At 50.0% G+C, this 15,653-nt stretch overlaps 1 protein-coding gene across 1 annotated transcript in view; it reads right to left on the bottom strand.

The window, feature by feature from the left end:
• Window positions 1–10,185: 10,185 nt before the first annotated feature.
• The window catches only part of LOC143828957 (uncharacterized), a 110,228-nt gene continuing 104,760 nt past the window's right edge, over window positions 10,186–15,653 (bottom strand). Inside the window, exons 3-4 of the mRNA XM_077319109.1 lie at window positions 13,979–14,525; window positions 10,186–10,864 (exon numbers count right to left, since the gene is read on the bottom strand). Coding sequence (XP_077175224.1) covers window positions 14,020–14,525 — 506 coding nt within the window. The 3' untranslated portion in view covers window positions 10,186–10,864; window positions 13,979–14,019. The remainder of the gene's footprint in view (window positions 10,865–13,978; window positions 14,526–15,653) is intronic.

Here is a 15,653-nt window from a genome sequence, read left to right as displayed (position 1 = left end):
CTATTCCACTGCTGAACTACTCTGACTGAGAAAAACTTTTTCCTGATATCTAGCCTATATCGTTGTACTTGAAGTTTAAACCCATTACTGCGTGTCCTTTCCTCTGCAGCCAGCAGAAACAGCATCCTGCCCTCCTCCAAGTGACAACCTTTCAAATACTTAAAGAGGGCTATCATGTCCCCTCTCAACCTCCTTTTCTCCAGGCTGAACATTCCCAAGTCCCTCAACCTATCTTCATAGGGCTTGGTCCCTTGGCCCCAGATCATCTTCGTCGCTCTCCTCTGTACCCTTTCAATTTTATCGATGTCCTTCTTGAAGTGAGGCCTCCAGAACTGCACACAGTACTCCAGGTGTGGTCTGACCAGTGCCGTATACAATGGGACTATGACATCTTGTGATTTTGATGTGATGGCTCTGTTGATACAGCCCAAAATGGCATTTGCCTTTTTTACCGCTGCATCACACTGCCTGCTCATGTTTAGTTTACAATCCACAAGTACCCCAAGGTCTCGTTCACACACAGTGCTACCTAGAAGCGTATCCCCCATCCAGTAGGCATGCTTTTCATTTTTCTGACCCAGATGCAGAACTTTACACTTATCTTTATTAAATTGCATCTTGTTCTCATTTGCCCATTTTTCCATTGTGTTCAGATCTCGTTGAACTCTGTCTCTATCTTCCGGAGTATTTGCCAGTCCTCCCAATTTGGTGTCATCTGCAAACTTGATGAGTAGTCCCTCCACCCCCTCATCTAGATCATTAATAAATATGTTAAAAAGTACCGGGCCGAGCACCGAACCCTGAGGTACCCCGCTACTCACCTCTCTCCAGTCTGATGAAACACCATTGACAACAACTCTTTGAGTGCGGTTCTCTAACCAATTCCCTATCCACCTAACGATCTGAAAATCCAGATTGCAGTCCTTCACCTTATCCATCAGAACATCATGGGGAACCTTGTCAAAAGCTTTACTAAAATCCAAGTAAATGACATCAACCAAATTTCCCCGATCCAGCAAACCTGTTACTTGGTCAAAAAAGGAAACTAGGTTGGTCTGGCAGGACCTGTTGGAGACAAATCCATGCTGACTTCCTTGGATCACCAAATTGTCCTCCAGATGTTTGCAGATCGCTCCCTTTAATATCTGCTCCATTATCTTCCCCACAACAGAGGTCAGACTCACTGGTCTGTAGTTTCCCGGGTCATCCTTCCTCCCTTTTTTGAAGATCGGAATAATGTTTGCTCTTTTCCAGTCCTCCGGGACATCTCCAGTCCTTAAAGAGGTTCCGAAGATGATGGACAAGGGCTGTGCAAGTTCTCTGGAAAGTTCTTTGAGTACTCTCGGGTGCATTTCATCTGGACCAGGGGATTTGAACTCATCCAGTGCAGCTAAATGCCTCTCGACCACCTCTCTATCCATGTTAACCTGCCACCCAGACACTATCCTTTGGCTACAGCCATCTCTAGATGTGCCTAAACACTTTGACCTGTGGGAAAAAACAGATGTAAAATAGGCACTAAGCCTTTCTGCTTTCTCTGCATCTTTCGTTAGAGTTTGTCCATCCGCACCCAACAGCGGGCCTATTGCCTCCTTTACTTTACGTTTGCTCCTCACGTAACTGAAAAATCTTTTCTTGTTACAATGGGCTTCCCTGGCCAATCTTAGCTCACTCTCAGCTTTGGCCTTTCTGATGATTGATCTACAGTGCCTAGTAACCTGTAGGTACTCTTCTTTAGAGCTCTGTCCTTCCCTCCATTTCCTGAACATTTTCCTTTTCTTTCTTAGTTCCTCTTGAAGTTCTCTGTTCATCCAAATAGGCTTCTTAGAGCTCCTGCAGTGTTTTCGTATTTCTGGAATAGTCATTGATTGAGCATGTAATAGCTCTTGTTTGAGTAGCGCCCACCCTTCACATGCTCCCTTCCCTTCCAGCATTCTCGTCCATGGTATGACACTCATCATGTCTCTGAGTTTATTAAAGTTTGCCCTACGAAAATCCAACATCCGCGTCTGGCTACAAGCTTCCTTGGCTCCCCATCTCAAAAGGAATTCTATGAGGACATGGTCACTTCCCCTTAGGGTCCCCACCTCCTTCACCTCATCCACCAACTCTTGCCTGTTGGTCAGTATTAAGTCCAGTATGGCTGAACCTCTTGTGGGTTCATCTACCATTTGATAAATGAAATTGTCAGCCAGGCAGGTCAGAAACTTGCATGACTGAGGACGCTTCGCAGAGTTTGTTTCCCAGCACACATCTGGGAAATTGAAGTCACCCATGATGACAAGGTCCTGCCGTTTGGATATTTTCTCAAGCTGCTCACAAAGTGCAGCATCCACATCCTCTCGTTGGTCAGGCGGTCGGTAGCAGACACCAACCACCACACTGTTTGTTTTCCCCTCGCTTATTTTCACCCAGATGCTTTCCACTGTAGATATACTCTCCTTCACTAGAATTTCCTGACAGGTAAGCCCTTTCCTCACATACAGTGCCACTCCTCCACCTCTTCGATCTATTCTGTTTTTTCTGAACAGTTCATATCCATCCACCATTACATTCCAGTCATGAGAATCATTCCACCAAGTTTCTGTGATGCCTACTAGATCATACCTTTCCATCAGCATGAGAAGTTCCAGCTCTTCCTTTTTATTGCCCATGCTTCGGGCGTTAGTATAAAGACATCTGAATCCTTTTACTTTTGGTTCCCTATGAGCTGGCCTTGCCGGTTGGGCTGCCTCCGATAGTTTTCCTTCCATACACTCCCTATGTTGATCGTCTCCTTCCCCTAGTGGCTTTAGTTTAAAGCTCTCCTGATGAATCTCCCCAGGTTCCTGCCAAACACATTCTTCCCCAGTTTCGATAAGTGCAGTCCATCAGGTGCTAGTAGGCCTTCCTCAAGAAAGCCTATCCCATGGTCCCAGAAACCAAATCTCTCCTGCCGGCACCAACTACGCAGCCAGTGATTCACCTCCATTATCTTCCTCTCCCGACGCATTCCTCTTCCCTTGACAGGCAAGATTGAAGAGAATACCACTTGTGCCCCCATTTGCTTGAGCTTCCTCCCCAGATCTTGATAGTCTTTTTTAATAGGAGCGATGGTATTCAGGGACATGTCATTCGTTCCCACATGGACAATCACAAATGGGTAGCGATCCGTAGATTTGAGGAGTTTGGGCAGCCTTTCTGAAACATCTTTAATTTTCGCCCCTGGCAAGCAACACACCTCTCGGGTTAGGGGGTCGGGCCCAGCCACATGGCGATCCATTCCTCTTAGCAGGGAGTCTCCAATTACCAGTACTCTCCTTTTTTTTTTTCTTCTCAACTCCATTTCCTTCTGTCCCCGTGGCCTCTTCCCTTTGTCTTAGAGTTTGTTTTGGGATCTCTTCCCTTGTTGACCCTTGCACCTCCTCTGCAAGGGCCTGAAATCTATTCTGGAGCTCCAAAGGCCCCGAGAACTGTCTCGCCCTTCGCCGTTCAGTCTTTTTCCGAACTGCCTGCAGAGGCTCCCTATTGTGGTCAATCTCCTTGTCCTCTTCAGGACTGGTTGTATTCTCTTTATTCTCTTTATTCCATGTTGCAGAGCTCTGGACTACGAACTCCTCCCCTTTCTTACTTTGGGTCAGAGTAATAATTTTGTTTTCTAATCCCCTAATCTTTTCCTCCAAAAGTCTTACCAGCTTACACTTGGGGCAGCTGTAGTCCATCTTGTCTTCTGGGAGGAAGGCAATCATGTCACACTCACTGCAGATGATGGGATGAGTGTCCTGGAGGTCCATTGTAACTTGTAGGCAGTGCAACTACTGGTCAGCAGCAACTCTCCCCAGTAGCTCTCTCCACGTGCTCTCAGTTGTCTGAGCTCTGCCTCTGGTGAGGAGCAGCCCTTTTTAAGCCTCCCAACAATTACCCAGCAATCACCTCACCCAGGCAGAACAATAGCCTCACCTGGTCAGCAGCAACTCTCCCCAGTAGCTCTCTCCACGTGCTCTCAGTTGTCTGAGCTCTCAGTTGTCTGAGCTCCCCAACAAGATGGGGGGGCTGGACTGGATGGCCCTTAGTGGCTTCTTCCAGCTCTGTGTGATTCTGATTCTAATAGTGTGACCCACATCTAATTGACCCACATCAATGTGTGACCCACATCAATGGTTTAGCTAACCCAAGGGGCTGTATGATGCTGCCTCACGGATGCTTCATCTTTTCTCCTTATGACTCAAGTCTATTTCCTGTTTGACATAAGCGGGGGATATGCATACATGGAGGAAATGTGACGTTTGGTCCCCCATCCGGTAATTCAGGAGATAATATGGAACTGAATTTCGTAACCCTGTGTTGACTGGCGGATAGAAGGACCCCATGATCTCTGTTTCTACTTGTATCTGATAAAGGGAGCTTAGAAGAAGAAGAAGAGTTGGTTCTTATATGCCACGTTTCTCTACACAAAGAAGGCTCAAAGTGGCTTACAGTTGCCTTCCCTTTCCTCTCCCCACAACAGACACCCTGTGAGGGAGGTGAGGCTGAGGGAGCCCTGATATTACTGAAGAAGAAGAAGAATTGGTTCTTATATGCCGCTTTTCTCTACCCGAAGGAGTCTCAAAGAGGCTTCCAGTCACCTTCCCTTTCCTCTCCCCACAACAGACACCCTGTGAGGTGGGTGAGGCTGAGAGAGCCCTGATATTACTGAAGAAGAAGAATTGGTTCTTATATGCCGCTTTTCTCTACCCGAAGGAGTCTCAAAGAGGCTTCCAGTCGCCTTCCCTTTCCTCTCCCCACAACAGGCACCCTGTGAGGTGGGTGAGGCTGAGAGAGCCCTGATATTCCTGCTCGGTCAGAACTGTTTTATCAGTGCCGTGATGAGCCCAAGGTCACCCAGCTGGCTGCATGTGGGGGAGTGCAGAATCGAACCTGGCATGCCAGATTAGAAGTCCACACGCCTAACCACTACACCAAGGTGGCTCTTGCAAGACTCAAAAGACCTTTCAACATTTCCAGAGGGTCTGCAAAACAAGAACTGTTCCATCAGGCCTATGGCTGAGGCCAGGAAATCTACACCCAGGAAACACTGGCCTCCCTAACTCTAAAACATCCTCCCTTCACCCATAAAACACCCATCTGCCCAACAGAAATGGATTTCCCCTTTCTAAAGTTTTAAAGGAGGTGGTGTATTATTATAATTTAGAAGAATAGTTGGTTTTTATGCCCCACTTTTCACAGCCCAAAGGAGTCTCAAAGCAGCATACGGTCGCCTTCCCTTCCTCTCCCCACAACAGGCACCCTGTGAGGGAGGTAGGGCTGGGAGAGCTCTGACAGAATTGATCCTGGAGAGCAACTCTCACAAGGCTGTGAGTAGCTCAAGGTCACCCAGCTAGCTGCATGTGGAGGAGGAGTGGGGAATCAAACCCGGCTCTCCTGATCAGAGGCCGCTTAGCTTCTGAGATCTGATGAGATCAAGCTACCCTGGGCCATCCAGGCTGGGGTGGTATGCATTAAATGCTCACTTTGTTGTCCAACTTTAATCTCCTGTTAATTGAACCCTGTTTTAAAATTCCAGCTTGCTTGTAGTTCTTGCAGCTAAACTGCACAGTCTGATACACATTCAAAGCAGGCCCAGGCAAGTGTCCGGAAGAACAAAATTTTGTGGTGGAAGGTGCGACTGGATCCAAATTTTTTTCACTTGTTTGATGTTTTCTGCTTGATTCTCCTCCCTTCTTTCCTTCTCCATCTCAAGAGCATCCACGCAGTTTTGGCCCAGTGGACAAGAGCCTCTAATGCCTCCCCCCATTAAAGAAACCCTCAGGGCCTCATCTGTCTACCAGTCGTGTTTCTGTGGGGGGAGTTTTAGAAACAAGAAAAAAGTTTCTGCCATCCTTTCCTTGGGACCCACCAAAATGACATGGAACGGTCCTGCACTAAAACTAAGTTCACTAAAATTTCGCATAAGGCTTGATGCTGCTCCAAAAGTGTGGGCCATTCCGCACCAGGATCTATGTGGCAAATTGGTTGCGGGACGAAAAAACGGCATTTTAAATTGTGGAATTTGTCGTTATGCATACTTGGCTTTGTAGTGGAATCCAGTTGCGTTTCTATCGTTTCCCACAGGTTTCCGGTCTCTGCAAAAATCGCTAGCCAGGAAGCAATATTGCCGAGCTCGTCCCGCCCCTAGCCGTCAAGCAGCCAATGGGCAGCCGTTATCATGATCCCAAAAAGCCCCTTTCCCTTTAAGGAAGTAAAAAAAAAACACATGTTGCAATGTATCTGCGTTGATTCATTGCAACGGAGAGACCCATCTAGGTAGCAGGTGGTGTTTGAGCTGTCGTTTCATCGTTGCCACGCTCCCCCCGAGTGAAAAAAAAAATTAACCCCCCCCCCGGCACGGGCGCGATTTTCGGCCGAAAATACAGTGAAAAATAAAGGGAAAATAAAACAGCAAACGGGGCTGTGCGTTGTTTCGTGCCTGGTGACTTTAAACAGCTCTGCAGCCAGGGAAGCCTCGCTGGGTAAATGAAGGCTCGCCGGTGCGTTGATCTCCGCTCGCTTGGAGAAAAAAAATGGCAATCTCTTCGCCGGAAGATCAGAGGAGAGAGCCAGGCGGAGGGACTTTGCAGAAACCCCAACAATGGTAACGCACAGAACTTTCCCGCTAGTGTTGCAGATTGGTTGCAAGAGTGTAGCGCTTTCTGGAGGGTGAATCCACTTTTTGGGATTTCCCTGAAAGCGCTACAACGAAGCGCTTTTTGCGGATCGTTTCAGGAGTGTTGCAGATTGTCGATGACATTGTGCATAACAGCAAAACTGTAGCGATTTCAATTTGTAACCATTGTGCTATTTTGGACGAGTGGGGAATGGCCCTGTGTGTGTGTGTGTGTGTAAACAGATTTCTGAAGATCATGTTGGCGCCATCTTGCCCAAGCCCAGGGTAGATGTACAGATTTCACTGCCTTGGGGGGGGGGGGGGGGTGGATTTTTGTAGGGATTTTATTATTGTTTTAGGGGGATTTTAGTGAATATTTATGATTGTAACCCACCACGAGCCATTCTATGGGAGTGACGGAATATAAATAAAATAATAAACGAACGAACAAATGAATGAAAATGATGCCGGTAATGATTTTATTAACTGAGGCAGATTGTGACTGTGTGGGCAGGAAGGGGTGTGCCAGCGTTTGTTTCTTGTGGCCCTTCCTTGCCTACCCAGGGAATTGCTAATTGCAGCTGTGGGATGGTGGGTCAATTTTCCCCAGAGCAGGCTGGATTCTGGAGATTTTTGGTGGGGGAGGGATCACTTGAGCATGAAATTGGGGTCACTGTAGGTGGGTGGATTGTTGTGAGTGTCCTGCATAGTGCAGGGGGTTGTACAAGATGACCCTGGAGGTTTCTTCCAGCTCTGTGATTCTATGAGGTTAAACTTTTGGGGGAGCAAGGAGTAACAAACGGATTCTTCTCTTCCAAACACAAAGAAATAAGCTACATTTCTTACTAACAGCAGATGAGATACAAGGATCCACTGAAGTCAGCCTTGCAGAAATTCCCCTTATCTTTTCTAGTTTTTAAAAAATGCTCCTGATGGCACGCGAGTTTTAGCTGCTGTGTGACACAGCATGTTGGACTGGATGGGCCATTAGCCTGATCCAACATGGCTTCTCTTACAATATTAAGTGAGAAGCAGAAGTGATTTGGCATTGCCTGCCTCCGCTGATTCGTCTTTGGCCGCCTCCCATCCAAGTCTTGACTCTCCTTGGCTCCTGATGAGATTGGGCTGTACCATGCTGCCTCCCCCTGCTGTGAAGGTCACATAGAATCATAGAGTTGGAAGGGACCTCCTGGGTCATAGTCCAACCCCCTGCACTATGCAGGACACTCACAACCCTAGAGCTCATCCACTATCACCTGCCACCCCCTTGAGCCTTTACGGAATGAGCTTCTCCATCAGATGGCTATCTAGACTCTGTTTCAAAATTTCCAAAGATGGAGAACCCACCACCTCCCGAGGAAGCCTGTTCCACTGACAAACCGCTCTAACTGTCAGGAACTTCTACACCTTGAGCATTTCCCCATCATTATCACTTAAGGATGAGTCTCGAAACACAGACTCCGCAGCTGCTGACAGCTCCCTCCTGGGAATGAGTTTGTAAACCAGGCTTAGTCAAACTGCGGCCCTCCAGATGTCCATGGACTACAATTCCCAGGAGCCCCTGCCAGCGAATGCTGGCAGGGGCTCCTGGGAATTGTAGTCCATGGACATCTGGAGGGCCGCAGTTTGACTACCCCTGTTGTAAACCGTTCTGCTTCCTTTCCACGGTGCCAGCAGTGGAGGCCCATTTCAGCTCAGTTGCACATTTTGGGTGCCATTCTGGTTAGTCCCAGAAATTTCCCCAAACGCTTGATAGACCTAAACCTCTACTTTCACTATTCTGTAGAATTCCAGAAAGCGTGCTCCGTTTCTTCCTTTTTCTAAAATTGCTTTCCGCACCTTTGATTACTGAGGGTGTGAACCGTGCGGTACTTTATCTAAATAATAATACTAAAAAAAAAAATTGGTGTGCAAATTCAAAGGCTTAGATCGGTTGGGTGGGGATGCCTGAACTCCAGGCGTGTCCCGTGATATTCGCTGCTGAATGCTGCTGTAGTTCTCACCTGAGAGATCAAGCGTGGATTGCTCTTATATAACTGCATTGTTCTGGTTCGCAGGAAACAATACGAGAGCAAAACCCACTCAGGGACTAATTACATGCCTTTGGTACACTCGAAGCTGCCTTATATTGAATCAGGCCATTGATGTATTCAAATCGGTATTGCCTTCTCTGACTGGCAGCAGCTCTCCATCGTCTTCAATGGAGGTCTACAACAAAAGTGTGGGAGACACAGTGAAAAATTGCCAACTCTTCATTGGATGTCTTTCACATTGCATAGTGTCTGATTCTTTTAACGGGAGATGTCGGGGATTGAACCTGGGACCCGCCGCATAGAAAAGAGTCCCTGCTATTGAACCATGGCCTCTCCCCTTAAGAGGAACACAGGAAGCTGCTGTATTCTGAGTCGGGCGTCTGGTCTCTCAAGGCCATTCTTGTTTCAGTGAATTGTGGAAGGCTTTTGTGACCAGTCTGATGAAACACCATTGACAACAACTCTTTGAGTGCGGTTCTCTAACCAATTCCCTATCCACCTGACTATCTGAAAATCCAGATTGCAGTCCTTCAATTTATCCATCAGAACATCATGGGGAACCTTATCCAAAGCTTTACTAAAATCCAAGTAAACGACATCAACCGAATTTCCACGATCCAGCAAACCTGTTACTTGGTCAAAAAAGGAAACCAGGTTGGTCTGGCAGGACCTGTTGGAGACAAATCCATGCTGACTTCCTTGGATCACCAAATTGTCCTCCAGATGTTTGCAGATCACTATATATATACATTATAAAGTAAATATACTTTACCATCCTTCCGAGGTCGGTAAAGTGAGTACTCAGCTTGCTGGGGGGTAAACGGTAATGACTGGGGAAGGCACTGGCAAACTACCCCATATTGAGCCTGCCATGAAAATGCTGGAGGGCGTCACCCCAGGGTCAGACATGACTTGGTGCTTGCACAGGGGATACCTTTACCTTTTACTTACTTTAATAAATGTGAAAAGGTACACATACTTTTAATGGAATAAACAAAGTAACTAAACAGAATCACAGAATCAAAGAGTTGGAAGGGGCCTCCTGGGTCATCTAGTCCAACCCGCCTGCACTATGCAGGACGCTCACAACCCTATCGCTCATCCACTGTCACCTGCCACCCCAACTAAAATCAGGCCTAGTTTGGCCCTCAGTTAGATTCCAGTACAGACTCTCCCCGTCTCAGTGTTATTCCATGTGCAAGGTTTGCCCAAATAATATTTTCGGTGCCTTGGTGTGCAGGTCTGGCGATGGCCTTCGAAACCGAGGGAGAGGCTTTGATTCCAGACACTCGACTCCTTTGATAATTAACTTGTGTTTGGAACGAGATCTGACATTCCTTTCAGCACTCTGGACGAATAGTGCTCTTGAGATATCATTAGATGACTCATGTTTTAGGTTCTTTTCCGACACTGTTGTGGAGTGCTTGTCAAAACCCTGGGCGTGCTTTTGATGGGAAGATCCGAACGATTGTGCAAAGGCCCTTCTGGACACCCGGCGGTGTCAGACGCACAGGAAACTCACAACAAAACTTATTCCAAAAGAAAATAGTTTTATTGATTAGCACTATACGCATTGGACTGAAAGTCAAATCTGACTCGAAGCCAGATTTGCCTCAGCTTATCAATACATTTCTCCCGCCCAAAACTTGACAGTTCCCAAGGAGGGGGGTTAGTGAGGAAAGACATATGTGAAACAAAAACAGGATTCCAAACTCCCATCCTTGAGAGAGGTGACAACAACCCTGTGAGCCCATAACAAGATAAGGTTAACATAACATCACTATTCTATTTTATTGCTTACAAACTACAAGGCCGGGGCTAGCAGGCGCCAGGCCCAATCAAGCAATATAACTGACATGGAGGAACTCAGGCTAATTTATGACAGAGATTCTACAATCCTGACATCCCTCCGCATTAAAACTAACTTCACTCCCCCACCTAGCCGGCATCTACCGGACGAGGACAATCAGGGAATGCTCGGTGGAAAGCCCGAAGAAGGCGGGGTGCTTTCACATTCCCAGCCTCAACCCACTCTTTGTCCCCAGAGGGGAAATCTTTCCAATCGACCAGATATTGAAGGCGACCCTTATGCAAACGAGAGTCTAAAATTTGATTGACTTCATAGTGGGTGTCTTTGTCGATGTAAATTGGCACAGGCGTAGCTGGGGGAGGGTGCCACTCGTCCGGGGCCGGAGCTCTTCGCAGCAGGCTGGAATGAAAAACCGAATGTACATTCCTATAAGTCTTTGGTAAAGCTAGCTCAACAGTCACATTATTAATCAGTTTTACCACTTTAAATGGTCCCACATATTTTGGGCCAAGCTTTTTGGATTTCTGTTGGCACCTCAGGTTCTTAGTAGACAAATAGGCCAGGTCTCCCACTTTCCATTCAGGTGCAGGTACTCTCTTTTTATCTGCTTGAGCTTTATAGGCTTGTTTTGCCTCCTTGAGGCTAGCAACAATTTCTGGCCAACCTGTACTGATGGTTGCTGCCCATTTATTTATGTCAGGAGCCTCAGTGGAGCTGAGCTCCCAGGTGGGGGCTGCCACCAAATCAGTTCCATATACCACCTTGAAGGGTGATACCCCTGTTGAGGCGTGGACCCCATTGTTGTAGGCGAATTCAGCGAGTGGCAATAAGGAGACCCAATTATCCTGCTGGTGATTGATAAAACAACGCAAATATTGTTCCAGGATTTGGTTTACCCTTTCGGTCTGGCCATTTGATTCAGGGTGATAGCCCGAAGTAAGGGCTTGCTCCACTCCCAATAGTCTTAAGAGTTCCCTCCAAAACTTGGAAACGAACTGGGGGCCCCGATCCGTCAGAACACGTGTCGGGATCCCGTGCAGACGTACCACGTGTTTGATGAAAAGAGAAGCCAATTTAGGTGCTGAAGGCACACCCGTGCAGGGAATGAAGTGAGCCTGTTTAGAGAAAGCATCCACTACTACCCATATTACGGTGTTCCCGTGGCTGGGAGGGAGGTCTGTGATAAAGTCCATAGTAACATCTGACCATGGACGAGAGGGGGTGGGCTGCGGCTGTAATAGCCCTTTTTTCTTGCCCCCAGCCGGTTTTGAGGCAATACAAATGGGGCACCCCTGTACATATTTTTCCACATCTTTGCGCAGAGATGGCCACCAATACTGTCTCCTGACTAGGTGCAGAGTTTTCACAAAACCAAAATGTCCAGCAGTTTTTGCATCGTGGCAAAGTTTCAAAACTTTTCCCCTGACCGAAACAGGGACAAAGAGTCTCTCGCCCTTAAAAAAGAGCCCCCCCTTCTCCGTCAGATCGGGGCGGAGGGAGCAAAACTCCGGATCTTGTGACATCTCCTTCTGGACCCAGCCCCCTGGGATGGGCGTAACAGTCTTTGTGTGGCTCCGCGTCACGGCGGCCATCCCCAATTGGGCGGGGGTGAAAACGGTATTTACCAATGGGTCTCGTTTGCTGTTATACTGAGGCAGGCGTGACAATGCGTCTGCCAAAAAGTTCATTTTGCCTGGCAGATGCTTTAGGGAGAAGTTGAAACGGGCAAAAAACTCCGCCCATCTCATCTGCTTGGCGGAAAGCGAGCGGGGCTGCTTGAGTGCTTGAAGGTTTTTATGATCCGTCCAGACTACAAACGGGATCGCGGATCCCTCCAGCCAATGCCTCCAGGTGGAAAGGGCCAGTTTTACAGCAGCTGCTTCTTTTTCCCAAATTGCCCAGTTTCGTTCTGCCCCCGAAAATTTCTTTGAAAGATAGGCCAGCGGATGTAATTTCCCGTCCTCCCCCTCTTGGAGGATCACGGCCCCCATTGCTACGTCCGAGGAGTCTACTTGTACAGTAAATTGCTTAAAAGGGTCAGCATGGGCCAATACGGGTTCGGATGTAAACAGCGATTTTAGTTTGTCAAAAGCGTCTTGACAGGGGGGGGTCCAAAGCAGGGGCGCCCCCGGGCGGCTCGCCGTTTTACCCCCTTGTTTGGTCTTCAGCAAATCAGTGAGGGGCAACGCCACCTTGGCAAAGTTGGGGATAAAAGTCCTGTAAAAATTAGCGAACCCCAGGAAGCTTTGCAACTGCTTCCTGGTGCGGGGAGGTTCCCAAGCTAGCAAGTCACGCACCTTGCCAGGGTCCATCTCAATCCCAGCCTGGGAAACTCGGAAACCCAAAAACTCCACCGCATCGCGGTGGAACTCACATTTAGACAGTTTAGCAAACAATTGGTGCTTCCGCAAGCGGCTGAGCACTTCGCGGACCAGGTCCGCGTGACTCTCAGCATTCTCTGAATACACAAGAATATCATCAATGTACACCAACACCCCCTGGTACAATAAATCATGCATAATTTCATTTATCATATTCATGAACACGCCCGGAGCGCCGGCGAGGCCGAACGGCATTACGGTGTACTCAAACTGCCCTAGGGGAGTATTAAAAGCCGTTAAATATTCGTGCCCCTTTTTGATCCGGACTCGGTAATAGGCTTCCCTCAAATCCAGTTTCGTGAAGATCCGCGCCTTCCCCAGGTGGCCCAATAAGTCTTTTATCAGGGGGAGCGGGTAGGCGTTGCAGGTGGAAACCGCATTCAACCCACGGTAGTCAGTACACAAGCGCAGTGAACCGTCCTTCTTTTTTACGAAAAGGACCGGGGCTGCCAAGGAAGATGTGGCCGGTCTAATAAAACCCCTCGCCAGGTTTTTGTTCAAAAATTCCCTAAGCTCCGCCATCTCCCGCGGGCTCATGGAATAAAGTTTGGCTTTGGGGAGAGGTTCCCCTTTCTTTAATTCGATGGCACAGTCAGTTTTACGGTGGGGGGGAAGTTGGTTGCACTCCACCTCCGCGAACACATCAGCAAAGTCCCGATACTCGGGAGGGAGCGCTGCCCCCCCTGATCCCAAAGCGGCCACAATCCCCGCACTTGGAGGATCCTGCGGTCGAGCGTGCTGCTCGCAGGCGGGAGAGGTAAATTCCACAGTCCCTTCTTTCCATTTCACTAGGGGGTCATGTTCCTTCAGCCAATCCAACCCTAACACGCAAGGGAAAGCCGAATGAGGGGCTACCAAAGGTTGGATTCGCTCCCAATGTTTTTTTTATGTCCAAGTCCATGGGGCGCGTCTTTGCCGTGGCTTCCCCTCCGGGAGCACATTTCCCGTCTAATTGGGTGATTGGCAAGGGTTCCTTCAGTGGCACCTTTCCCACCCCCAAAGTCTCGGCCAGTGCCGGGCTCACTAGGGATTGGGTACACCCCGAGTCCACGATACACCGGACTCCCACTGTTTTCCCGGACTTGGGGTTGGAGAGATTGGCAGGTAGGAGTAGCAAGGGGGAATCACTCACCACGCGTTTGCCCCTGTTGGCGGCCTGCTGGCGGGGCGCCTTTACAGCAGACCGTCCTCGTTTCCCGACTGCTCCTCAGCTTGATCCTCGTCCTCCAGCTCGCTTCCCTCCTCCGAGTCGTCCACTGCCGGCACGGCAGCCACGGGCACCAGAAGAGACTTGGCGCTTTTCTTCGGAGTGGATTTCTTGGCAGGCTGGGTTTTCGGCGGAGGGCTGCTCACGGCCCTAGGGGTCGACGCCGCTTTCTTCGGGCAGTGTGCGAGGAAGTGCCCCGCTTGGCCGCAGCCCAGGCACAGCCCCTTTTCCATGCGCCGGGTGCGCTCAGACGGCTCCAACTTGGCTCGGGGCTTGGCTTTCGCCGGGGTGGAAGTTTTCGCCACGGTTTTGCCTGCCAAAACCTGAACCATCGAGGCTCGCTCCAATCGATTTTCCATCTCTCCAGCCAGTTGGACCCACCCCTCGACGGTGAGCGGGTCTTCCAGGAGGAGGCATTTATCTGCCAGGGTAGGATTGAGGCCCCCGACAAACGCCAGCACGCGTTGGGGTTCTGTCCAGTCCGGTACAGAGGAAGCCAGCTCTTTAAATTCCCTGGCGTACTCGACCACTGACAACTTCCCTTGCCGGTGGGCCCTGAGTTTTTTCTCCGCAGTCTCCCGTTCGAACGGCTCCACGTACATCTGGCGTAGGGCCCGCATAAAGTGGTTGTAGTCGCGGATGGCCTGGGGGTGGTAGCGGTACAAGTCCACGAACCATTTGGCAGCTTTGCCTTCTAGGGCTTGACCCACGAAACGCACCCGCTCAGCGTCGTCCTGGAAAGTGAACCCCATGTCCATCATGTAGGCCTGGAGGTGCACCAGAAATGTAGGGAAATCGGAGGGGTCCCCAGCAAATTTAGCCTTGAATTTATAGGTGTTCCGCAACTCCACTCCACGGAGGTGGGCGGGTAGGCGCCCTGGGCCCCAATCCGCAGGTGCCGGGGCCTGGGCCAGAGGTCTTGCGCCACGGCCGATGCCTCGTCCTAGCCCCGCTGCCACTCTTGCTCGTTCCGCTACCCGCGCCGCCTCTGCTGCCCGCGCGGCCCGCCACCGCTGCCTCGCGCACCGCTGCTGCTGCCGCTGCCTCGGCTCCCGCAACGTCTGCCGCCGCCGCCGCTGCCGCTGCTGCTGCTCCCTCGCCGCCATCCGCGCCGTCCCCTCCGGCACCATCGCCACCCGCGCCGCCGTCGTCCTCTCGCTCCTCGTCCTCGTCTTCTCCTTCCCTCTGCGCTCTCGCCCGAGCCGCCGCCTCCGCCTCGATCTCTAGCTGTGCTCTGGCCCTGGCCACCGCCTCAGCATCCACCGCTGCTTGCGTGTCCGCCATGCCGTGTTCCCGCAGGGCAAGCCCACCGCTCGCTCTTCGCAGACTGGTATCGTGCGCACCACCCCCGAGCACTTCCTTTAGCAGGCGTTGTGTTCGGCGTTTCTCCTCCGGATCCAGCCGACCCGAAAGATTCTGCAGCCAGTTAGTCACCCTGTCCAGCTTGTACTGCAAGTCCTGTGTCTCACCCACAGGCTCCAGCGCGTAGCTAGGCAGTCCCAGGTGCTCCGGCCACCGTTCGTCCCCAGTAGGGCGGTCGTATTTTGACAATCGCCTGCGCTGGGTGACGTGTCGTTCCAAAAATTCCTCGGGCCCTGGG

The sequence above is a fragment of the Paroedura picta genome, chromosome 2 (genome assembly GCF_049243985.1).
Source record: "Paroedura picta isolate Pp20150507F chromosome 2, Ppicta_v3.0, whole genome shotgun sequence".
In the NCBI taxonomy this organism is placed as follows: domain Eukaryota; kingdom Metazoa; phylum Chordata; class Lepidosauria; order Squamata; family Gekkonidae; genus Paroedura; species Paroedura picta.
This window is presented reverse-complemented; position numbering and strand designations above follow the sequence as displayed.